Source organism: Zonotrichia leucophrys, chromosome 6, assembly GCF_028769735.1.
Source record: "Zonotrichia leucophrys gambelii isolate GWCS_2022_RI chromosome 6, RI_Zleu_2.0, whole genome shotgun sequence".
NCBI classification, from domain to species: domain Eukaryota; kingdom Metazoa; phylum Chordata; class Aves; order Passeriformes; family Passerellidae; genus Zonotrichia; species Zonotrichia leucophrys.
This window is the reverse complement of record NC_088176.1, coordinates 4,552,438-4,573,998: the sequence shown is the minus strand read 5'-3', so window position 1 is coordinate 4,573,998 and position 21,561 is coordinate 4,552,438. Positions and strand designations below refer to the sequence as shown.

Genomic DNA, 21,561 nt, shown 5'->3' with positions numbered 1-21,561 from the left:
TTGTTTTAACTATATATGGATTTTAAGTTGTATTTTACCTTAGATTTGAGGCTTGGCCTTAACACAGGCAATTTTCAATGGCTCTTTAAAGACCACTTTGTTTTCCAGTGCAATGACTCTGAAGAAGGTTTTTAGGACCTTAGACAGACTCATATTCAGCTTTAGGTCAGCTGTCCCTAAAGAAATGGTTTGTTGGGCAGTTCTCAGAATAAGGAGGGGTCTTGGCCCCAGCTGGAAGTGAATTTTGTGCATGGCAGCACAGCCCAAGGTGCTGTGTTTGCATAAACACAAACCTCATCTCTGGTCCCTACCCCAGAGCTGGTCACTGACTCACTTCCCCATCAAAGTATTTTGTGTGTAAAACTTGGGCAGAGAAGCAGAGAGGGCAGAGAGAGCTTCTCAGATTTCTGGAGATTACTGAAAATCCAATCTATGCTTGGCTGTACAGGAGGTGTTTTAAGCATCTTTTCCAGCTCCAACCTAAAGGGGACTTGGAATTTCTGAAATGTAACCTGTCACTGCTAAGCTGTGGCAAAGCTCTGAGCCCTGGCACACACCTGGCAGTGTGTTTTCTGTGCCCTGCTTTGCTTGGGATTCTTTATTTCATGTCAAGTAAACTCTGCCCCTTGTTCCTCTGCACAATCCCACATCCAGTCTGAAATAGATGTTTCTGTCCATATTCCCATGCCCAGGCATGGAAGGTGAGTGAGAGAACAAGGTTAACCTATTTCATCACCTACAAACCTCAGTGTGGAAAAAACTGAGGTCCACACAGTGAAAAATACTTAAAATAACTTTTCCTTCTTGCAGTAAGTCATCTCTGGTTCTGTTTTTTTCTATAATATCTTTAATGGGTGGAGAAAGAGATCACACCAAGGGTTATAGCTTGGATGCACTGTAATCAAACAGTGCAATGAAATGAGCTCATCATTTGGGTGTGGATGGTGGCACAGCAGCGTCCCACACTGGGCAGGGTGAGCCTCTGACCTTTTGGTGAGGATCAACTGTGCTGATTAGTTGGAGAAAACATCCAGCAGATGGGCTCTTCTTAATCTTCTGCCACACACTCGAGTACAGCCAGATAACAGCACTTACTGTGTAGCTCTGCCAAAGCAGTCTCTTAGAAGCAGAAACAAAAAGCCTTTCTTTGAGGTGCTGTGGGTTTTTCCAGTGTTATTTTCCGCCCCCATTTTTCCCCTGTTGCTCCTTTAGTCTGTCAGATGTGTGTCCCCTCTCCCGTCACTCACCTGAGATTCTGGAGTGGTTAAAATGCATGCCATGAGCACGGTGGCTCTCAGGTAACACTGGGAACATACTTCACAGAGTAATGAGCATTTAAATCACTGTTCATCTGCTGGTTTAACTGCTGAAAGCAGATTATCAGCTTCCCAGTGCATGCACTGCATGGCTTTGAAACATCAGCGCCACAAAATGGTTTTTATTCTTGTCTTCTTATTTCTTTGCTTCTTTATTGACATGAAACAAATAAACGTTTCCATTGTTGGCAGCATCAGTAGCCACAGTGCTGAAGAGCTCTCCAGCCCAAATTCCAGCCCAAATTCCAGCCTGGGGTCTCCAGAGGGGACGGGACAGAGCACTGCCTTGCAAGAGCAAGGAGGACAGACAGACTCTGATTTCTTAAAGCACTCTGCTGCAGCAAGGGAGAGCATCCTGCCTGCCACAGACTGTGCCAAAGGACCTGTCACAGGCAGCAGTGACAAACCACACACCTCATCAGGCTGCCACAGAGCACAGCCACCACCAGGCCCAGGGGAGGACATGGAAGAGGGATCAGCACACGTGGACAATATTGCTGCCTCCTGCACCAAAACCAGCCAGAAGGAGCCCAGAACGCCCCAGGAGCCCAGCCCTGTGCTCACAGCAGTGGGTTTGGGTGGATCAGGATCTCTCCAGCAGGATGAGCAGCTGGGTGGCAGGAGGGAGCCACCTGGCAGCACGTTTCCCTGGGGTGAAGCAGCAGGAGATTATTTTACTGCTCAGGAGCAGCAGCAGAGAGGAGTTTGGGAAGTAGGTCAGCTGCAGGCAGTAATGCAGCAAGGTAGACAGAACACAGATGGTGGAGAGGGTCTGCTAATGGAAAAGGAAACCTTAATCCCAAATTATCCAGCAACAGGAGGCCCAGACGGTGAAAAATTTGGAGCAATTGTGAACGCCCAGGGCTTCAGTGAGATCTGTAATCTACAGATGGGGGCTGAAACAACAGCTAAAGGCAATGAGGCAAATCCAGCTCTATCTGGGAGCAAAAGGGAGCAATCAGAACCCTGTGCTTTAATGTCAGAGTTGCCTTCTAGCCCTCCAAATCTCTTCCTGGCACCAAAGCCTGAAGAGCCTTCGAGGGAATGTGTGCCTGGAAATGGCTCTCAAGATCCAGGGAGGAGTGAAGCAGTGAAAACAGCCTCTGAGAAAAACAAACCCCTTTTTCAAAGAGAGCTTCAAAAGGAGGATGAGCTTGTTAGTGCTGAGCAGTTCAGTGTGCCTTTATCATTTGAGAGAGAGGAAGAAGAAAAATCAGCTGTCACAACTGAAAGCCCAAAAGAAGCCAATAGCAATGAAATTATAAAAGCTGATGATGTGTCTAGAGAAAGCACCACACTTTCTGAAACAGAAAGCATTATCAGTCCCACCAAGGAAAATTCAGTGGTAGATAAAAGATTATTACTGGAAGAATATGCATTAAGTACTTCTTTGAGCAGATCCACAGAGCTGTATCAAAAAGAAACGGGGGTGGATGTAACGGGAAGAAAAAATGGAATCAGAACAGAGGATGCACAAATGTCAGAAACCAGTGAATTACCTGAGGGCTCAAGTGGGGCAGGAAAACAACTATTGAGCTCTGTTAGCAGCCACCACCAGGACATGGAAAATACCCAGCTGGAACACAATCCTGAAAAATTCAGTCTTTGTGAAAACATTTCAACAGGTGACCTGGGGGAAGAAGGTGGGGGAAAGCCTCTGAATTTGGACAGTAACTTTAAATTACCCAAAGAGGATTCCCAGCCTTGTGGCTGTGAACCTGAACAACAAATGAGCAAGGAGAAAACAGCTGCCCCAGATGGCCTGGAGAACAAACTCGTGGCTTCCCCACAGCTGGCAAGGGAGGAATGCCCAGGGAGTTTTGATTGCTTTCACACTGAGGCAGAAGGCAAACCTTGGGAGCAGTCAGGCTGTGACAGGACTGAAAAGGTTTGTTTAGCTGGTGCACACAGTTCACTGCTCCTCCACCCTGGGAACAATCATATCAAGCAGAGTAAGCAGGATGAGTCCTGGGAAAAGGCTTTTGCTAGAGAAGCTGTGCTGGAATCTGAGCACAAAGCTGAGAGTCAAGACAAGCCTGAGAGCTCCAGCAGGTCAGGAGAAAGTGCAAAAATGCCTGAATTAAAACTCGATCTCCAGGCCTTAAATGAGTTGGCAGAGACCATGGGACAAACCAAGGAGGCCTCACAGGAAACCAAAGAACAGAACAGTCCCATCACCACGGCACCTCACAGAGATCCAGAGCAGGAACCTGCAGCTGCACACAGCAGTGATGGGGATGGAAACCAAAATGAGGGTATTCAACAAGGGAAGCACCAAACTGCAGTGAAAAGTTCTGTGGAGGATGAAGATTTGGCTCAGAAAAGTAAATGTAAATCAGATGTGCAAGCTCAGCTGGAGCAAGTGGCTGCAGAAAGTCACAGAAATACACAGATGGCTGGTTCAGAGCCCCCCAAAACTGCAGTCAGCACTTCAGGACTTACTGATCACCAGGTTCACATGGAGGAAAGGGGTGACAGCCACGTCACTGCAAACAGCTGCCCGTCTGAGAGGGACACGAGCAGCTTTTCAGAGGTGCTGGAGAGCAGTGTCCCAGGACAGGGGCAGGAAAATGAAGGTGTTCCAACAGCTCCTCCCCAGGCAGAGCACGCAGAGCAGTCACTGTCTGCTGCTGGTGACAGTGGCTGGAGTTCAAACACACAACTGGAGCAGCAGGAGCACCAGGGCAGGGTGAGAGCTGCCAGCAGAGCAGGTGATCAGCAGCACAAGGCAAGGGCACCACAACCCGAGCGGCCGGACCCAGACAATCACAGCAACACACCACAAACACCTCCGGACATTTCAAACAGCCCTGACAAACCATCTCCTGTGCCAGGCCCAGCACTGCCCCGGAGTGGCTCTGACAGCCCAAAAGAGCAGGACAAGGATGACAGCAGAGCTGAGGACGTGAGCAAACACGGGCACAACGCTGCTGGTGTGACCGCGCTTAATTTGCGAGATTGCACGGAGCAAAACAAAACCCATCTGCAGGCAGGAGAGAAGTGCTGCAGTAAGCACAACTCCAGCAAGCCCGAGCAGGGTGATAATTCTTTGATCTCAGCGAGGCAGCATGAAGCAGCATGTCAGAGAGACACGTTCTGCGAAGGACTTGAAAAGAATGAGCAGCCAGGCAGCGAGTGCAGGAGAGAGGATAATGGTGCTGAAAACTCTGCTGCTGTAAACTCTCTTGCAGGGACGCAGGATTCAGCAAGTGCCACTAACACATCACAGGCTTTGCCAAGAGATACAGAAATAGCACATACTTCTGATAATTCTGAGAAAAATGATCCCCAAATGTCTTGTCCAGAAATGCACAGGAAAATGCCATTAATGGCAAAAAACTCGGAAAATATTCTGACTGCTGATGGGGAAATCATCCAGAAAGATGGAAATGTGGAGATGAGTTGTGAGGACAGTGCTTCTGCCCCAGAAACAAGCAATATAAAGCCTGATGCAAGTCCAGGGGCACAAGGATCTCCTTCACCATTGCAGGCACACAGGGAGGACATTCCCACTGATAACTCACATAAATCCAGCTGCATTCAAAATGCAACAGAGGAGCCTGGTTACTGTCAAGCAGACTTTACAATTTCTGCACTCAGCCATCCCAGCCAGCAACCTGGCAACAACAAGAATGAGGGTACTGGGGGGGGATCACTAAATAATGAGCTAGAAGTTGCAGCATCCCAAAACAGCTCAGAAGGTAACTCTAATTTGCAGGGTCCCCCAGGTCCCCAGGTGTCAGCACCCTTAGGTCCCTCACCCAGGGTAAGCACAGGTAAAGCAGCAAACTCAGAAAATAGCTCTGCAGGGAATATGTGTGTAAGGGAAAAAGAGTGTCCAGACCAAAGTTTTCAGGGTGATGGAGACAAAATATTTGCCCTGCCAGAGACTTTGAATGTAGGGCAGAGAACTGGAAACTTATCACACTTCAATTCTGAGAAGCTGAAGAAAGAGATCTCTGCAATTAAATCCAAAACAACAAAAAGTGAGCTAAACTTCAAAGAACAGCAAAGTGACAGTTCAGCAGAGTCTCTGTTAGCACTCCCTACTACAGAAGGGAAGCTGCTGAGCCTTTCATCATCACGAGGAGGCTGTAATGAGGAAATTGCAACCAATATCTGCGTGGATGACAAGTACGGTAAGATCTTAGCGAAACCTGGGAATTCAGAAAAAATGGAAGAGCTTTCAAAAGAGAATAATAACATAACCAGGGCAGACATCAGTGTTTCTGAGCAGTCTGCAGAGAACTCTGGAAGGGAGCATGAGGCTCTGACTTGCAGCTCTCTGGACATTGGCTCCAGCATCCCGGACTTCAGGGAGCACATCAGCCAGATTTTTAAGAAAACTGTCCACAGCACACTGAGTGCTGAATTACCCCAGCTTTTGACTGAAAACCATGCAGGCTTCAAGCAGAGCCCAGTGGCCAAGGACACAGCAGAACTCTGTGGTGCTGAGAACTTTTCAGAACCAAACAAGGCGGGCGAAGGAGCTCCCGAGGGCACCTCAGAAGCAGAGGGGCAAGAGTTGCCTTTAGCTACTGAGATTTCCTGCAAAGCTGCCCAGGGCAAGCCTCTGCAACAAGAAAACACAGGGGCAGAGCTGCCACCAGCAAGCCTCCAGGACCCTGAGGAAAGCAGGCAGCCCTCTGGCTGTTCAGAAGTGGTCCCTGGCTTGGATGGCGCTCCATCTGCCGAACGAGCCGCGGAAAATCTGCGGAAGCCAGGCAAGCCCACTGAGAGCAGTGAGATGGAAAGAGAGGAGGGCGTGTGTGCTGGTGGCGTTGATCCTGAATCACTAATAAGCTTAGAGATAAAGAAGCAAGGACCAGCTTCATTTGATGGGGCAGCAGCAGCAGCAGCAGCTGAGAACTTCCCTGCGTGTTCCGAGAGCCAGCAGCAACCCCGCGGCGCTGTTATCTCTGCAGGCGATGGGCAGGGCAGGGACGTAGAAGATGCTGCTGCCACAGAGGGAAATAACTTAATTACAGAGTGCACTGCACAACCAGCTCCCTCTGAAGAGGATGTAAGCCTTCCTGCTGCACAGTGCCAGGATCCTGAGCCAAATGAACAGGGGAAAAGTGAGTACGGTGATGCAGAGGTTGCCAAGAGCAGCTCTGATATGGCAGCTCCAGCGCTCGTCCCGGGAGGATCTTACAGCCATGAAGAATTGCCAGACAGTTTCAGGGTGTCACCTGAGGAAAATCAGGAGGCAAACATTCACAGCAGTTCTGTGCATGACGTTAGGTCTCAGAGTGACATGCAGTTGATACAGGATGAAGCAGTAAATAGGAAATGCTTGGAAACATCGAGGAATTCTCAAGATGCGCAGCAAGAAAAGAACGTGACCATGCATGGGTTAATAGATTACTTAAAAACTGAAGTAAGCCAGGATGATTGCTTGCAAACTGACTGTAAACTAGAGTCTGGCAGCATGACTGAGGGAGAGGTGAAAGAGAGCAGTGACACAGTGTTAAGCTCAGCAAGGACAGGTAATGAAAAAAGTGGAGACATCCCTGAAACTGGTACTGCCAGGATGTTAGTCACTGCTGAGGGAGACCTAGCTATAAACACCAGCACTGGGGAGCAGGAGGCACACCTGTACAGAAATCACTCTCCAGCCCTCCCTGCGATGGAGCAGGGCGAGCACTCTGCATGTGCAGGTGGTGTTGTTGCTGAAAATCAGCCAAGCAAGATGAATTCAGAGCACGAAATCTCCCTCGAGGATGCCAAAGGAGAGCTATCACCACTGGCATTAACTGAGCCTAAGAGCCTTGACCTCAGTGAACCTCAAGATATGGCTGTGGCAGGATTACCCACTGAAAGGTATTTACTTTGAATTACTACGTGAAATGCTTGGCAGGAGCCCAGGGCTGGAGAGGGCTGCAATTTTCCAGGCAGGTGCCCGTTGTCTGGGCACTTTGGGAAGGCATGTCACTGACTCTGTTCTTTACTTTATCTTAAATATATGTTGCTTCTAAATGTGGATTATGTTGGGGGGGAAAAATACCTATTTGTAAGGACAGAGAGGTCCTGAAAGCTGAGGAGCAGAGTTCTGAGCTGTTCCATCTGCTGGGCCAGATTCCTGTCCATACCTGTGTGGGTTTGATTCCCAGTGTTCTCACCTCATCACCTGAAGTTAGGCATACAAATTGCACTTCCTAGCCTTAAGTTAGGAGAGTTTTGCCTCAGTTTTGGTGACCCAGTTAAATGAGACCTGCAGCATTCACATGGTGTAGTGCAGTGTTTAAAAACAAGCCTAAGGAGTAACCCAATTACTCACAGTTACTTGTCTGGGCCTCCCTCTTATCCTCCTGTACAGAGTAATTGCACTGACAGTGCCTTTGATCACCGTGTTATTCAGTGTTTCTAATGACATGGAGTTGTTTCAGATGTGAATTCTTCTGAGCTGGGACTTGTGGAGCCTTGCTTTTTTGGTTTTATTTATTTTTATTTTCCAAACCTAGCAGTAACTGCTTTATTAAAGTTAAGACTTTTTTTTTCTTTTTTAATGAGCTTCTACTTTGCTGTTTGAATTCCTAGTTTGATGTGCAGTTAATTTAGGATAATTAGGATCGTAGAACAGGTGATTTCCCTTTATCTAGTCATGTCACTGCTTCCTCTGTAACCTCAGAACTTCCTTGCACACTGTCCATCTCTTTTCTGTATCTGAGACAGCAGCAGAGCACAGGGCACAGGGTAAAGCTAAACTATATCAGACAATGCCAATGGATGGTCTGCAGAGGTGGAAACTTTCTAAGTAATCCCAAAAACATAGATGGCACTCACTGACCAATGAGGGAAAATGTCCCAGTGCCACATTCCTTCAAGGCTGAGGTGATAAAACCATATTGTAAGTGAAAATTCCCGAAGTGGTTCAGTTGTGGTGACAATGTGGGGGAGTTCTGCCTGCTGGGATGGAGGCTGAATGTCATCTAATTGTGTGAGCAGAATGTCTATTATAAAAATATTACAAATGTTGGGAACCAGGACAGCTACATGACTTTCTCTTGAAGGATCTGTCTATAAAATGACAAGGAAATTAGACCCTGCTATTTCTCCTGAGGTCCTTCCTTTTCTGTTTGCTTCCCTTCACAGTGGGTAGCTTTGAAATTCCCAAACAAATTGCAGGCAGGGGCTGGCTCAGGAGCCATGAGGGACTCAGGGCAGTGCATAAGCCTGTGCATGTGTTTCATATCAGGGTGGGTACCATGCTTTAAATAAATACCTGTGGCAGGCAGGGCAGGGCTCTTGCAACAGCTGCTGACAGTTCATGGAGTAGTTGCTTAATGCTTGCATATGCTTCAGGAATTCATTATCACCTGTTTTTCCAGCGTGAGGGTTTGCATCAACAGGCAGCTGCTCATTCTGGCCTGTGGCTGTCCAAAAGGCTGAAACACTGGGGACTCTCAGAGGGCCCAGGGGAGCCTCTGCTCTGCTCAGGCTCCTTTTTAGAGCAATATGCATTTATATCACAAAGAAAAAATAAAATAAGCAGACAGTATTAGCTGAGCTGGCAGGTCTGTCTTCACCAGGTCCAATACACTGACCAATCCAGTTTTCCTCTGAGATTAAAACTGGGTTTGTTTGTATCATTAAATTTCAAGGTGTATTCCATAGGCTGTGTATGTCAGCCACAAAGCCTTGAGTGCTTTGCAGTGGTTTATTGCCCTGTCATCCTCACAGAGGATAAACTACTACAGCCATGCAAAATGAGGTGCACCTTTCTAAGAGCTGGCTGTGGGGATAAGGACCTGATGTAAAGAACTCCAGGGAGAAAGATTCCTCACCAGCTCTCAAAATAAATATCAGTAAGATATATATAACCAATAATATTATTATTTATAATAATAAATATAATACTTATTATTTATATAATAATAAATAATAAATATAAATAAGATATTTATTGCAGTGGTTTATTGCCCTAATAAACCACTGCAAAATAAATATTATTAATTATTTATTACAAAATTATTTATTGCAACATAAACATCAATAAGATATCTATATAATAAATAATAAGATTATTATCTATAAAACAAATAAATAATAATATTATTTATATAATAATTAATAATAAATACCAATTAGATATTTACTGCAGTGGTTTATTGCCCTGTCATCCTCACAGAGGATAAACTACTACAGCCATGCAAAATGAGGTGCACCTTCCTAAAGGCTGGCTTGAGGATAAGGACCTGATGTAAAGAACTCCAGGGAGAAAGATTCCTCCCCAGCTCTCAAAATAAATATCAATAAGAAGTAAATTATGTTTAGGAGCAGGAAATGGTTCTGAGAACCATTTAGAACCTTCTTAATGAGAAGGAGAAGGTACTGCTATGCCAGTAGCAGAAGCAGGGAAGAGTTGGATTTTGGCAAACCTGTCTATCAGCACAGAAAAAGACTAAAAACCCAAACCCAACTTGTTTTGTTGTTTTTAACTCTCTTTACCAAGCCAATAACAGAAAACCTGTATTCCTAATGGCCACAATTGGGCATCAAAATGCCACTATTCCTACTTATTGGGCATCCGTTTGCTTCACTTTTCTGTCTGAGGTTTACTTGGAAAAGAAGATCAAGATTTGGGTTGTTTTTTGTTTTGTTTTGTTTGGTTGGTTGGTTTTCGTTGTTGTTTTTTTCTCCTTTTGCAATTGATATCCACATTTGTGTAATGTAACCTACATTTGTGTAATGTAACCCACACATCTTTCTCTTATGGAGGGAGGATGGAGGGAGTCCTTAAGTCCCTGAAATGCTCCTGTTTGCACCATGGGCTGTGACAGACGTTGGGCAGAGCATGGAATAAAATTGGAAACGATGGCAAAATTGTAGGGGTGTTTAGAGGTGGGATGGATTTTTGATAAGCTGTTGTAATTGAAGTGGCTGGCACAGGCAGGCTGCCCGTGTCTGTGGCCAAAATCACTGAGGGAGATTTCAGAGGGGAGGCTGTGGATCCATCCCCAGATGTGCAGGTGCAGAGAGCACATCTGGGGGGCTCATGTGCTGGTTTGGCAGAACTCTGGGTTTGTTCACAAGCCCCTGGGTGCTCCAGGCTCCCAGAGATGCTCAGGGGCTCTGCTGGGCTGGGAGTGCAGTCAGGAAGGAGCACGGGGAGCTGTGAGCACACTGCAAGCAGTGGCACCCATGCTCTGAGAGAATGCAGAGTTCTGCTGCACTGACCCCCATCAATTACCAATCAAAACAATATTTTTGTGTGGGAAGGACATGGCAGCAGTTGGAGTCAGCAAAACTACTTGAGAAACATTCCTTATGTCCTCTGCATAAGTTAGACAACATCTCTGAAGTTTGTCTAGGCATACTTTTGGATTTGCTTCATTCTTTGTTCTTGCCATCAAAAATTGGCAGGTTCAGTAACTCCAAAAAGAACGTTCACTCCTTAGTAAATATGAGCTGGTCTTTTTTTGTCTGCGTGACAAATACAGTATTAAATATTTTAACAGTCGTGCTGAATGAGGTGGGGAATGTAGAACTGCTTTTCAGATCAGGCAAGTGGGTTTTGAACACTAAGGCTTTGTTTTGTTAGCATCTGAAAATAAGAGTTTGGAGTTAAAGGGAATCTTGTCAAAACACTGATTGTGCAGCTCTTTATTTCCTTATTTTTTAACTTCAGTTCAGGTGTGTAGCATCTCAGGCTCACAAACAAAGGGAAAAGTAGCTGGAGGGGATCGTGTAAATGAAATGCACAAAATTAACCAGGTTATTTATCTCTCCTTCTTCCTTTGTATCTGAATTCTTTCTCTTTATTTTCCTCCCTTCTTACTGTCATTGTCGTCCTTAGCAGGTGCAGCTGTCAGCACAGTTGTGCCTTTGGAGATGCCTGCAGTCCTGAACTGAATTAACAGGATGGGCAGTTCTGTGGGAATTTTCTCTGTGTGAAGTCTGAGATATTTAAGTTTGGTATTTTTCTATTCACAGAAAAGTCAAAATTAAGATAACTTTGCTCTTACCCAACAGATATCTCCCATTTCTAGGAAGTGAAAAATTACTTTGATTACTTTTTTTTCCCTCTTAATTGGATTTCCCCAGATATATTTTTCAACCTTGCTTCTTCCAAGTAATCTGCCTGTTTTCTCAAAATCATTTCTGCATCTTACAGATCCCCTGTTCTCTCTGTTCCAACAATATCTTCTGGCTTCTTGGAAAATTGGATATATATATATCCAATGGAGCTTCTTCCATGGTCCATGTGTCTAATAGAATATGCAAAATAGGATTAGACCGAGCTTTGAACCCCGTGGAGGGCATCTCTGAAAACAGAATTACAGACACAGGGATGAAGAGCTAGAACTCCATAGTTTTTGCATTACCCTTTTCTTTCTATTTTTCCCCTCCTGTCTCTTATGTTGAATCTTTGGTGCCTATCTTATACTGGTCCAGGTGTGTGGAAATCCAGAGATGCATTGCTAAAAAGAGGGGATTTTTTAGTTGTTGCAATTCCTTAACATCTGGGTACCCTGGAAAAATTTTTAAAATGTTGTATGGATCTGTTTGGGCCTGTTCATGTACACTCACCTCACAGGTTAATTCTTATATTCTCTTTGGCTTAGATGTTGTTCTTCCTCTCAAATTGCAGTAATAAGTGCAGAAATGTTAATTGCTGCATTCAAAGGGGGGCTGCTCTGGATTCTAAGGTCCCTGGGAAATGCTGATTGCCACCATCCTGTGCTGTGGGCAAGGACCAGCCCCAGAATGTGATGGCAACCTCCTCGTCCTTGCTGAAATGTTGTGGCACCTCCTCTTTGTTCAACCCTTCCCCTGTTTGGTATCCACCATCCTCAGTGAAATAATCAGCTGTCCAAAAGAGCCTCAGGACTGCACAGGGTTGTTTCCAATTTAATTTAACTAATTGACTTGCTTTCCCTCCTGGTACATTCCTTTCCAGACAGCTGTGGGAGAAGCTGCAGCCTTCAAGGGGGTAAATGCTGGCCCAAAATCTCTGCTCCACTGGAGTGATCCCAGCTCAGGACTTGGCCCTGAGCCCCTGGCAGCTCAGCCAGGGACAATTCTGCATATATATATATATATATATATATATTTCTGCCATATATTTATATATATATATATGTGGTTGTGTGTGTATATAGTGCTTGTATATAATATATACAATAGACAATATATTATATAATATATACAATATACAATATACTGTATAATATATACTATATACTATATACAATATACAATATAATATATAATATATAATATATAATATATAATATATAATATATAATATATAATATATAAATTTTATATATATAATATATATAATGTATATTATATATAATATATATAATATATTATATATATATATAATATAATGTAATATTCTATTCTATTTATTATATATAATATATATAGATACATATTTATATGTTATATGTACATGTTATATATGTATATAAATATATATATAAATATACAACCACAGTTGTCCTGCTCTGCTTGAACAAGAGGGGTGTCTAGTTGTTTCCAACAGATGAAAAAATCCAATTAGGAATACAGGCTGTGTGTAGGCAAGTAGGATTTAAGTGATTCATTGGCCTGGTGTTTCCCAGCCTCCAGCTTGTCCCTCTTGGCTTCTCTTTGTCCATGGTGCTCTGAATAACACGGAGCAAGTGCTCCATGAAACTCATCAAAATGCCTTTTAAAAATTCTTCTCCAGACTGTTTTCCCTAGCTGCTTTGGCTATTGAAACACAAACAGTGTAATCAATAAAGCCTTTTTATTTTTTTTTAAGGCACTCAAGAGCTTATGTAAAATCTTTGGAATTTGTAACCATGATAACATTGTTATGCTCTTCTAGCTGATAGAAATATCAAAGCCAGCTAAGAATAACTCTGCTGCAGACAGAGAAGATTGGATTTGTTTCCTGGAATGGAAGCAAAAGCATGAATACATTGCTCAGTTACTAACAACTATGGAAAAAAAATAAATAGACACTTAAAAATTCCATTTCCCCTTCCTAACAATGTCATTGAACACTCAAAAGATAGTTTTGCTGTATATTTAAAAGTCTCCAAAATTTTCCACATTTTCTCTTTTTTTTTTTTCGAATGGTGTGATGGTACACGAAACTTATATTACATCTACCATTTTCCAAATCTTCTGGTAGAAACTCAAAAAAACTTGATTTCCTAGAGAAGTTATCATGGGAATTTGTGAGGCTTTGAGTCTAGCCCAGGGTTTTCTAAACAACAGCCTTACTTAATTGGAAATTTGCAGAATGGCAGTTTCCCATCACTTTCATCCTCCAAGATGAAATGGGTTAATACTGAACTTTCCTTTAGATTAAGGTGAAAATCTGGGAATTTAAGAAACAGCCATCCTAAAGCCTCTCCAGTACAAATTGCTGGGAAATGCACAACCTAATTTTCAGCCACCACAAATGATGGTTGTGGGCAATTTGTGTGTGGAAAGGAGTGGGAATATAAAGTTCAGGTGTTTGTTACAGACCTGGCTTGGTGTCTCTCAGTTAATTGGGTCTGTGGTTTTGCAGACTGTGAACGTCTGGTCAGGATATGCAAACAAGAAACTCCTGTTTTATTCTAAAACTGAAGCGCATTTATATGGATTTGTTGCAGAAGGGTCTCAAAATGGGCACCAAGTTTTCACAAAGAGCAATTTAAAATCACACATACATTTTTTTTTCCAAGGCCATGTAGTGATAGGCCAAGGGAGAATGGCTTTAAAATCAAAGACGGCAGGGCTAGATTTGCTATAGGGAAGAAATTCTTACCTGAAAGGGTGGTGAGATACTGGAATAGGTTTTTCAGAGCAGCTGTGGCTGCCCCTGGATCCCTGGCAGTGTCCAAGGCCAGGCTGGACAGGGCTTGGAGCACCTGGGACAGTGGAAGGTGTCCCTGCCCATGGCAGGGGTGGCTCCTGTAAATGTCCCTTCCAGCCAAACCCCCTCTGTGATTCCACAATTTACATTTGTTAAGTGTCCCCCCTGGTATGTCCCATCCTGATGCTTTCTGGACTTTTCCTTGTGGTTCCCTGGGAGCCAGGGAAGGGTTTGGACTCTGGCACAGCTGAGATTTCTCCTGCTCCCAGTCCCTCTCATCAGCTGCTCTGGTGCAGCTCTGGCCTCCACAGAAACCTTTGCAAGGCTTTCTTTGCTCTGCCCCAGCCACTCTCACTCTGTCCTTGTCTGCTGGGAGCTTTTATCTCTTATTTCCCTGTGCTTTTCAGCTGGTTCCCTCTGGACTCCCCAAGTTCAGGTAGCCCAGGCACACCTGGGCATGCTGTTCTGGAGTTTCAGCCTTTCAGGCTCCCACCTTCAAATAGCAGAGGGCACTGGGAGACAATTGCAAATGTTTCTGTGACAAAGGTGCCTTGAAATTGCTTCACTGTAGGTCAAAGGGTTTTGGCACGGCAAAAGGCTAAGGAATAAACAGGTAGAGGTATGCTGTTTGAGAAAAATGAGCATTTATTCCAAAAATGCTGGGTTTGGTTCTGTTAGCAAGAACATGGCTTGTCTGTGGCCGTGGCTTTGTGCCAGACTGCTGCTCACAAAGAAAATAAAAATTTATTTTAATGAATCATCCTTTTTCCAGGGTTTCCCTCTCCCCCCAGGGCAGTTATACCTGCAGAAGCTATTTGTGAAATGGCTTCCAGATGGCAAAAAAAAGGGTTAATCTCCCCCAAAATGACAGAGGGACTGGATCCTTGTGCCTGTATCAAAAATCACAGTAAATTTTTCCATGGGCTGGTTTCCTACTGCTTGGGAAGCAGGATATGATAGAGATGCTCTCCCCAGAAAGTTTTAACTCGGAGGCTCATCTTAATTCTTGCTGTCAGAGTGGGTGATGCTGGCTCCAATTCCTGCAGCCAAGTGAGCTCTCCCCACACCACGTACAGTGTTTGCCCCATGTCCTGCAGCCCAGATGGTGCTGGCTCTCTACATGTCCTTCAGCATTTTAACCCATTACAGGGCCTGATTTGGTGTCTGGGGATCATCTGGTATTGGCTTCTATTTCCTGTTCAGGTATCTGAATTGTTAAAAGCAACAATGAGCACGTGGAGGGGAAATGTCTGTATTCTCCTTTCAGACTAGATGGAAAGTTCTCCTCTAGCACAAAATTCACCTGAACAAAAATCCGCTGCCTCTTTTTGCTTATAAAAGATCAGACAAGGACTAGAAGTAGAAACAGTTGACTTCTTTAACAAAAGAGTTAAAAATTAAAAATGGAATAATATATTTTCCCCCCTGCAGCCCAGCTCTGAATTGGTGCTTTGAGAAGTCCATGAGGACTTATCATTACTGTACCTTAACATTAAAAAGAGATGCACAGTCCTGCTAGGGGCTGGACTGAGCTCTGAGAAGGAAGTTTTAGTTTTGTAATCCAAGATGTGGCTGGCACCACAGCTGAGCACTTTGGAGACATGGAGCCAGCTAGGAAACTAACTCAGCTGAACTGACTCTCTGTAACCCCAGATTTTATCCAAAATATCTCTATTGCTTACCAAGTGCCCAATCCACCAACTCTCTTGCTGTGGGAGAGATATCACAAAGCTCATGTGTTATAAACATGATAATAATCTCTCTGGGGAGAAACAATTAATTCCTTGGGTGCTGGCAGCTCGTATATGCAATTTGGTGTATCCCCATGTAGACTTAATTACCTGTAAAACCCTTCTTTTGTGTTGTAATAAACCCATAGGAAAACCAAGAAATTAATAAGGGCAGGCAACTAATTAAAACTGCTCAATTTTCTTCTGGGTAAAGAAACCTGTAAGAAAACAGGTAAAAACCTATGGAAAAAAAGAGAAACTCATAAGAAAGCAGGTAAAGGAAGTTATAAGAAGGCAGGTAAGGAAATCCATGAGAAAGAAGATACAGAGAAATGAGATTAATCTATAAAGAACGCAGGTAAAAAAACCTAGGAGAAAACCTGGTGACTTTAGGAGCTGGAATCTAACCCAACAATTAAGCCAGGATTAAAAACGGTTTGGTTTAGATTTTTAAAAAATGTTATTTGCTCAGCTATAAACATATAATGCTTCAGTGAAAGTTGTTAAAAGTTCTACATCTGCATCCTGAAAACATTTTAAAAAGTTATACTTAAAGTTGGGCAAAACAACTGAAAATTAAAAAAAAAAAATTGCAGAAGACCATCAATCAAACCAGGCTCTTCTTAAGCGACTTTTAAAGCCTTGGGATAGAATCTAACCCAACAATTAAGCCAGGATTAAAAATGGTTTGGTTTAGATTTTTAAAAAATGTTATTTGCTTAGCTATAAACACATAATGCTTCAGTGAAAGTTGTTAAGAACTTTACATCTTCATCCTGAAAAGTTCATTTTTAAAAGTTCTAAAAAAAAAAAAAAAGTTGCCAAACACCATGAATTAAACCAGGCTCTTCTTAAGCGACTTTTAAAGCCTTGGGAGCTGTGTGTGTGCGCTTTAAGCGTTACACACACCGTAATTTAATCTCCCTACATCCCCTCCCCTCCAGCGGATGGAAACTCCGAAATTCCACCATAAAGCCGAGGAGAGGGGGGAAAAAACCCTCAATAAAAAAGAAGACAGCGCAGGTGTGAGGTGTTTAGCCGGGCTGGTCGGTGTTTTTGGCCGCTTTGTCCCGGAGCTCCGCGGGCCGGGCGGGCTGCGCTGCCCCGGGCCCGGCGGCGGGGGAGGACCCGGGCGCGGCAGCGCGGCCGCTCCGGCCTTTCCTCGGGGAGCCTCATGGGAGGAGCCTGCCAGCAGCTCCAGCAGCAGCTCCAGCGGCAGCTCCGGGCTCGCAGTGCTCGGCCTTTGTGGGCTCCGGGAGCAGCGCAGGCAGCGGGGCTCGGCGGTGCCCGGCCGCGATGCGGGCAGCGCGGGGCGGCGGTGGCCGTGTGAGGGGCTGCGCCGGGGGGCTGCGCTCACGGCGAGGATGACCGCGGGCAGGAGCGCTGCTGCTTATCTGGCGTTGGTAAGTACACACTTGTGACTGGGAAAGTTACTCTTCCCATCCTCCCCCTCCTTTTTTTTTTTTTTTTTTTTTTTTTTTTTTTTTTTTGAGGATTTTTTTTGAGTTTTTTACTTTCGGACGCTGTTTCTCCCGCTCCCACAGCGCTGCCTCCAGCTCTGGGTCAGGATTAACTCTTCTTCCCCCTCCCCAAAAAAAAAACCAAACCTCAGTGGTTTTGTGGCTCCTGCCCTGGTTTATGGCCGGGTTTGGGCTTTCTGCTGGAGTGAGGAGGAGACTCTGTGTGTGTTGTTTGCACTGAGGAACTTCTGCTTCAGGTTTGCTGGCTGGGAACTTTGGGGATTTGGGAACTCTTCTCCAGTGACATCAGGATGTGACCGAGAGCCCTTCCCGAGCCCTTCCGAGCTCTAAAAGCTGCTCGTGGTGACGTGATGGGCTTTTTTTAATGGTTGACAGTTATTAGAGCAAATATGCTTATTCATCCTGTGCAGGCTTGATTTATACTTCTGAAACTTTTATGTGGCTTTCTGCTGTCCCTCTCTTAGTTTGCAAAGGAAGTAGTGCTGTGACACGTTTCAGTGCCTTTAAGTATTTGGATCTAATGTAGTTGTGTTTGTTTAATGTAGTAACTCACCCTGAGTTTTACTGCGACCACAGTGATGTAGAACACTAAAAAAAATTAATTCTATTTTGTTGTTACAGTTAATCAAATTGGGGATCAATCTGGGTGCATGTGTTACAGAAATTAGGGGGTTTCTAAGCAAGCAGGGCTGGGTGAGAGAGGAAGTGCAGCCCCCAGGTAATGTGTGACTAAACCCCATCCCCTGCCAAGATAACTCCGCTATCTTGTCAGGATTTCCAAAAGGAGTGCCAGAAAAATGCACTTTTTGGGGAATGCCTGTGCAGGGTCCCTGACAGCTCCAGCAGAACACCAGGAGTTACCTGCGGGCACTGCCAGCTGCTGCACAGCTGGGCTGCTTTCATTCCACAGGTGGGCATTGCCTTCGGCAAACCTTGGGAAAATCATTTCTCCAGAAGCAGCTCCTGTTTGCCTCTCTGGTGCTGCTGGGGTGGATTTGTGCTGGGAGGGAAGGGACTCTCCCGTTGCTGCGTGCGGAGCCGGGCAGCCGCGTGTCCTGTGTCCCCAGCCTGGGTGGTGGCACGTCCCTGCCTTGGGGACAGGTGTGACTCAGGGGCTGCCCCACCCTCCCTGCGTGCCCCAGGCACCGGCACCCAGACCTGTTCTGTGGATTCCTCGAGTCCTGCTCGGAGCAACGCCATGGAAATGTGGAATCATTCCCCCAGGAGCCACTTGGGGTCTGTGGTCTCTCTGGTCTCTCAGTGTAGTTCTGCTGCCATGCACTGGGTATCAAATTCGTGTTCCCCCCGTGTGACAGGGTTTTTATTTGCTTTGAATTAACACATGCCGGTTCATTTCTTGGATACCTTCATTACTGTGTTTGCACAGCTCCAGCTCAGCAGGCTCAGCCTGGCCCAGGCTGAGCCCAAATACAAAGCACTGGTGTGAGTCTCTTAAGGCATAGTTTCTTCTTCAGAGTATGGAATTTGAGAGATTTTTCCAAAATCACATATTTAAATGCATAAGTAGGTCTTTTGTTGGGTTTACAAAAGGCAGTGTATTGCCCAAAACTTGAACTTTTGACTGTGGGTGCGTTTTTAGCTGGTAAAAAAGTAAAACCTTGGCTAAATCTATACACAGTGACCAGCAAAAGTGACCCTCAGTCTGAGCTTTTAAGCTGCTGCTGGTGCATGGACTCATTCTGTGAGGATGGATGTTCCCTTAGCTCCTTGGGAAATAAAGCCACACTTTCCATTTTAATCTTACAATCTTATATTTTTCCTGAAATGCTGTTAATATATAAATGGGTTTTAAATAAGTTCATAAGTAGTAGTGCAGGAGGGAAAAAAAGAGGGGTTTGTTTGTTTTTAGTGCTTTGCTTGTATCTTATGCAGCAGGTCTGAGCTGTTTCCTAAACAAGTTTAGTTTTAGTTAGTGATACCTATAATGTTGATTTCTTACATGAGAAATAACTCCTTACCTCCTTCTCTGCTGAATCATTGAAAGGAATCCCAGTAATTGTGGAAATACTTTTAAAGAACAGAAATACCAAAGGGACAGAGTCACTGTAACAGGTTATTGTTGGATTTTCTAGACACCAGGTTAATTTCAGTGAATATGGTTAATGTAAGAGATAAGCTGCAAGCTGAACTGTGAGAAGGTTAATATTATGAAGGAATTAATAAAATGGATCAAGTTTTGTGTTTTAATGAATTAATTTGAAACTGATGTAGGTGCTGCTCGATCTTTTTCCTTTCCAAAGAATTGCAGTATAAGAGCTTAGCAGAAATTGCAAATTCTCTCAATATTTTCTGGGATTGATTAATACTTTTTCTTATGTATGGGTAAACTGAGGCTTAAAAATTTGACTCTTTGGCCCAAAGTATTAGAAAGCCAAGTATGAAATATGAAGGATTTTGTTTGTCAGCCTTGCTGTACCCAGTGAGAACATCTTGTGTCCTGAAGAAAACAAAACATTGGATGATGAGAGCACTGAGAGCTCAGTCCTGCCTCGTGGTTGTTGGTGCCATTTTCCAGAGATGTCTGGAGTAAGAGCAGGATCCACAAATCTTGCTCTTATCTCGTTAAAAGCAGCCAAATGTTTGGGGCTGGGAGATAGCAGAGTTTGAAATGCTGATTGGTTTCCCTTGGAGTAAACTTGGAGCTATTGTTGAGTGTTCAAAGGGAGCCTCATCCAGCTCTCCTGATTGGAAAAACATGGACAGGGAGTAAATGCCAAGACCTGGAGCTGCCTTCTGTCTCCAGCACCAGTATCAGAGTGTTTTATAACTTTGCTATGAAATTGGGGGTTTAAGGCTTGCATCTCAGGGGGTCAGGGGGAGAGCAGCAAACAGAGCCAGCAGAGCACCCAGCACTCGCTGTCTCTATGTCCACATGTGCCAAGTTGTGTCCCTGTGGGTATCTTAAATTTCTGCCTTGGTTTGAAGCTTTCTGACATAGACAGAGTCAGATCTGCTGTGTTTAAGAAGAAATTAGACAGGTTTATGAAGTTATTTCTCATTCATTCATTGATATGTAATGAATACTGTGGGTCCAGCTTTGCCTGAAACTTGTTATTTGCATACCTGCCTTCTAACAATGACTTGGAAAATCTCTTTTCAAGGCTAAGTAGAGGCCTTAAAAGTGAAATTGTGAAACTCAAGAGCCTCAGGACACTTGATGGGCAGTGTCTTTCTCTTGTGACACACTAATAACAGACTGAACCCCGTGGTCTTGGGGCTGAATTTAGTGTGCTCGCTGCAGCTGTTGGTAAGCAACTGCTTGTTAAACTCTGAGGTATTTTCCTCTGCAAACTATTTCAGCCATGCCTGTCATAAGCAGAATTTGGAAGCAGTTTTATGTCGATCCTCTTCCAGGCTCAACCCAGAACTGAGGCAGCAGAATGGAAAAAGCTCATGGCCTTTTTATGGAGCTCAGTTCTTGCAGCAAGCTGGCCTTAGAGGCTGGTGGCAGCCCCTGGAGAGCCAAAGGCAGTTGGGATTCCCGGGAATGTCACTTGTGGAACTCGTCTGAGCAGCTCATGGATGGCTCCATTGTTTGTGCGGCACAGAGCAGGGTGGCTTGGCGAGGAGCAGCTTCTGCATCACCTCCCAGGCCTGAGTTTCAGGTTACTTTGTCCATGCACTATGAAAATCCCTGTCCAGGAGTTGGTTGTGCAGGAAACGTGAGGGGTGAGGAGCAAACACTTCTCACCAGGCTGGGGCACAGCAGTTCCAGCTGCAGTTTGGGTTTGTGCTGTGTTTTTTAGGTGTTTACAGGAACAGCCTTAGAGCTCTGTGACAGCAAGAAGAAAACCTGCTCATCTCCTCACTTCACTCATGTACATAAAAATAAATTGTAAAGTGCTGTTGTCAAAATTGACTTTCTGAACACTCATTTTCAGGCAAACCAGAGGGAACACCCCAGCTGCAGCTCAGCAATGAATGGAAACCTGTCCCTTTATGATTATAAGCCAGAGGACTTTAGAACCTGGAAACACCTTGGCTCAAAGGTCCCTAGAACAGGCAGAGCCCTCAGGTGTGGTTCAGCCAGAGAACCTGTGAGCAGCCAATTGCTCAGAGTTGTAATTGTTTTTCCCACATAAACATGGTACAGAATTCTTTAGATAAAATATGGAAAGTGTGAGTACATTCATATGTACCTTCAGTCATTACAAGAATACCACTGACATTGTTATAATAAAATTCAACTGTTTGTTATGTTTTTTGAT

At 44.5% G+C, this 21,561-nt stretch overlaps 1 protein-coding gene across 4 annotated transcripts in view; it reads left to right on the top strand.

The window, feature by feature from the left end:
* The first annotated feature begins 6,632 nt into the window (after positions 1-6,632).
* Positions 6,633-21,561, top strand: part of TACC2 (transforming acidic coiled-coil containing protein 2) — an 89,515-nt gene continuing 74,586 nt past the window's right edge. For all 4 annotated transcript variants that reach the window (XM_064717544.1, XM_064717540.1, XM_064717547.1 and 1 more), the window contains exon 1: positions 6,633-7,139. In XM_064717544.1, coding sequence (XP_064573614.1) covers positions 6,664-7,139 — 476 coding nt within the window. In that variant the 5' untranslated portion in view covers positions 6,633-6,663. The remainder of the gene's footprint in view (positions 7,140-21,561) is intronic.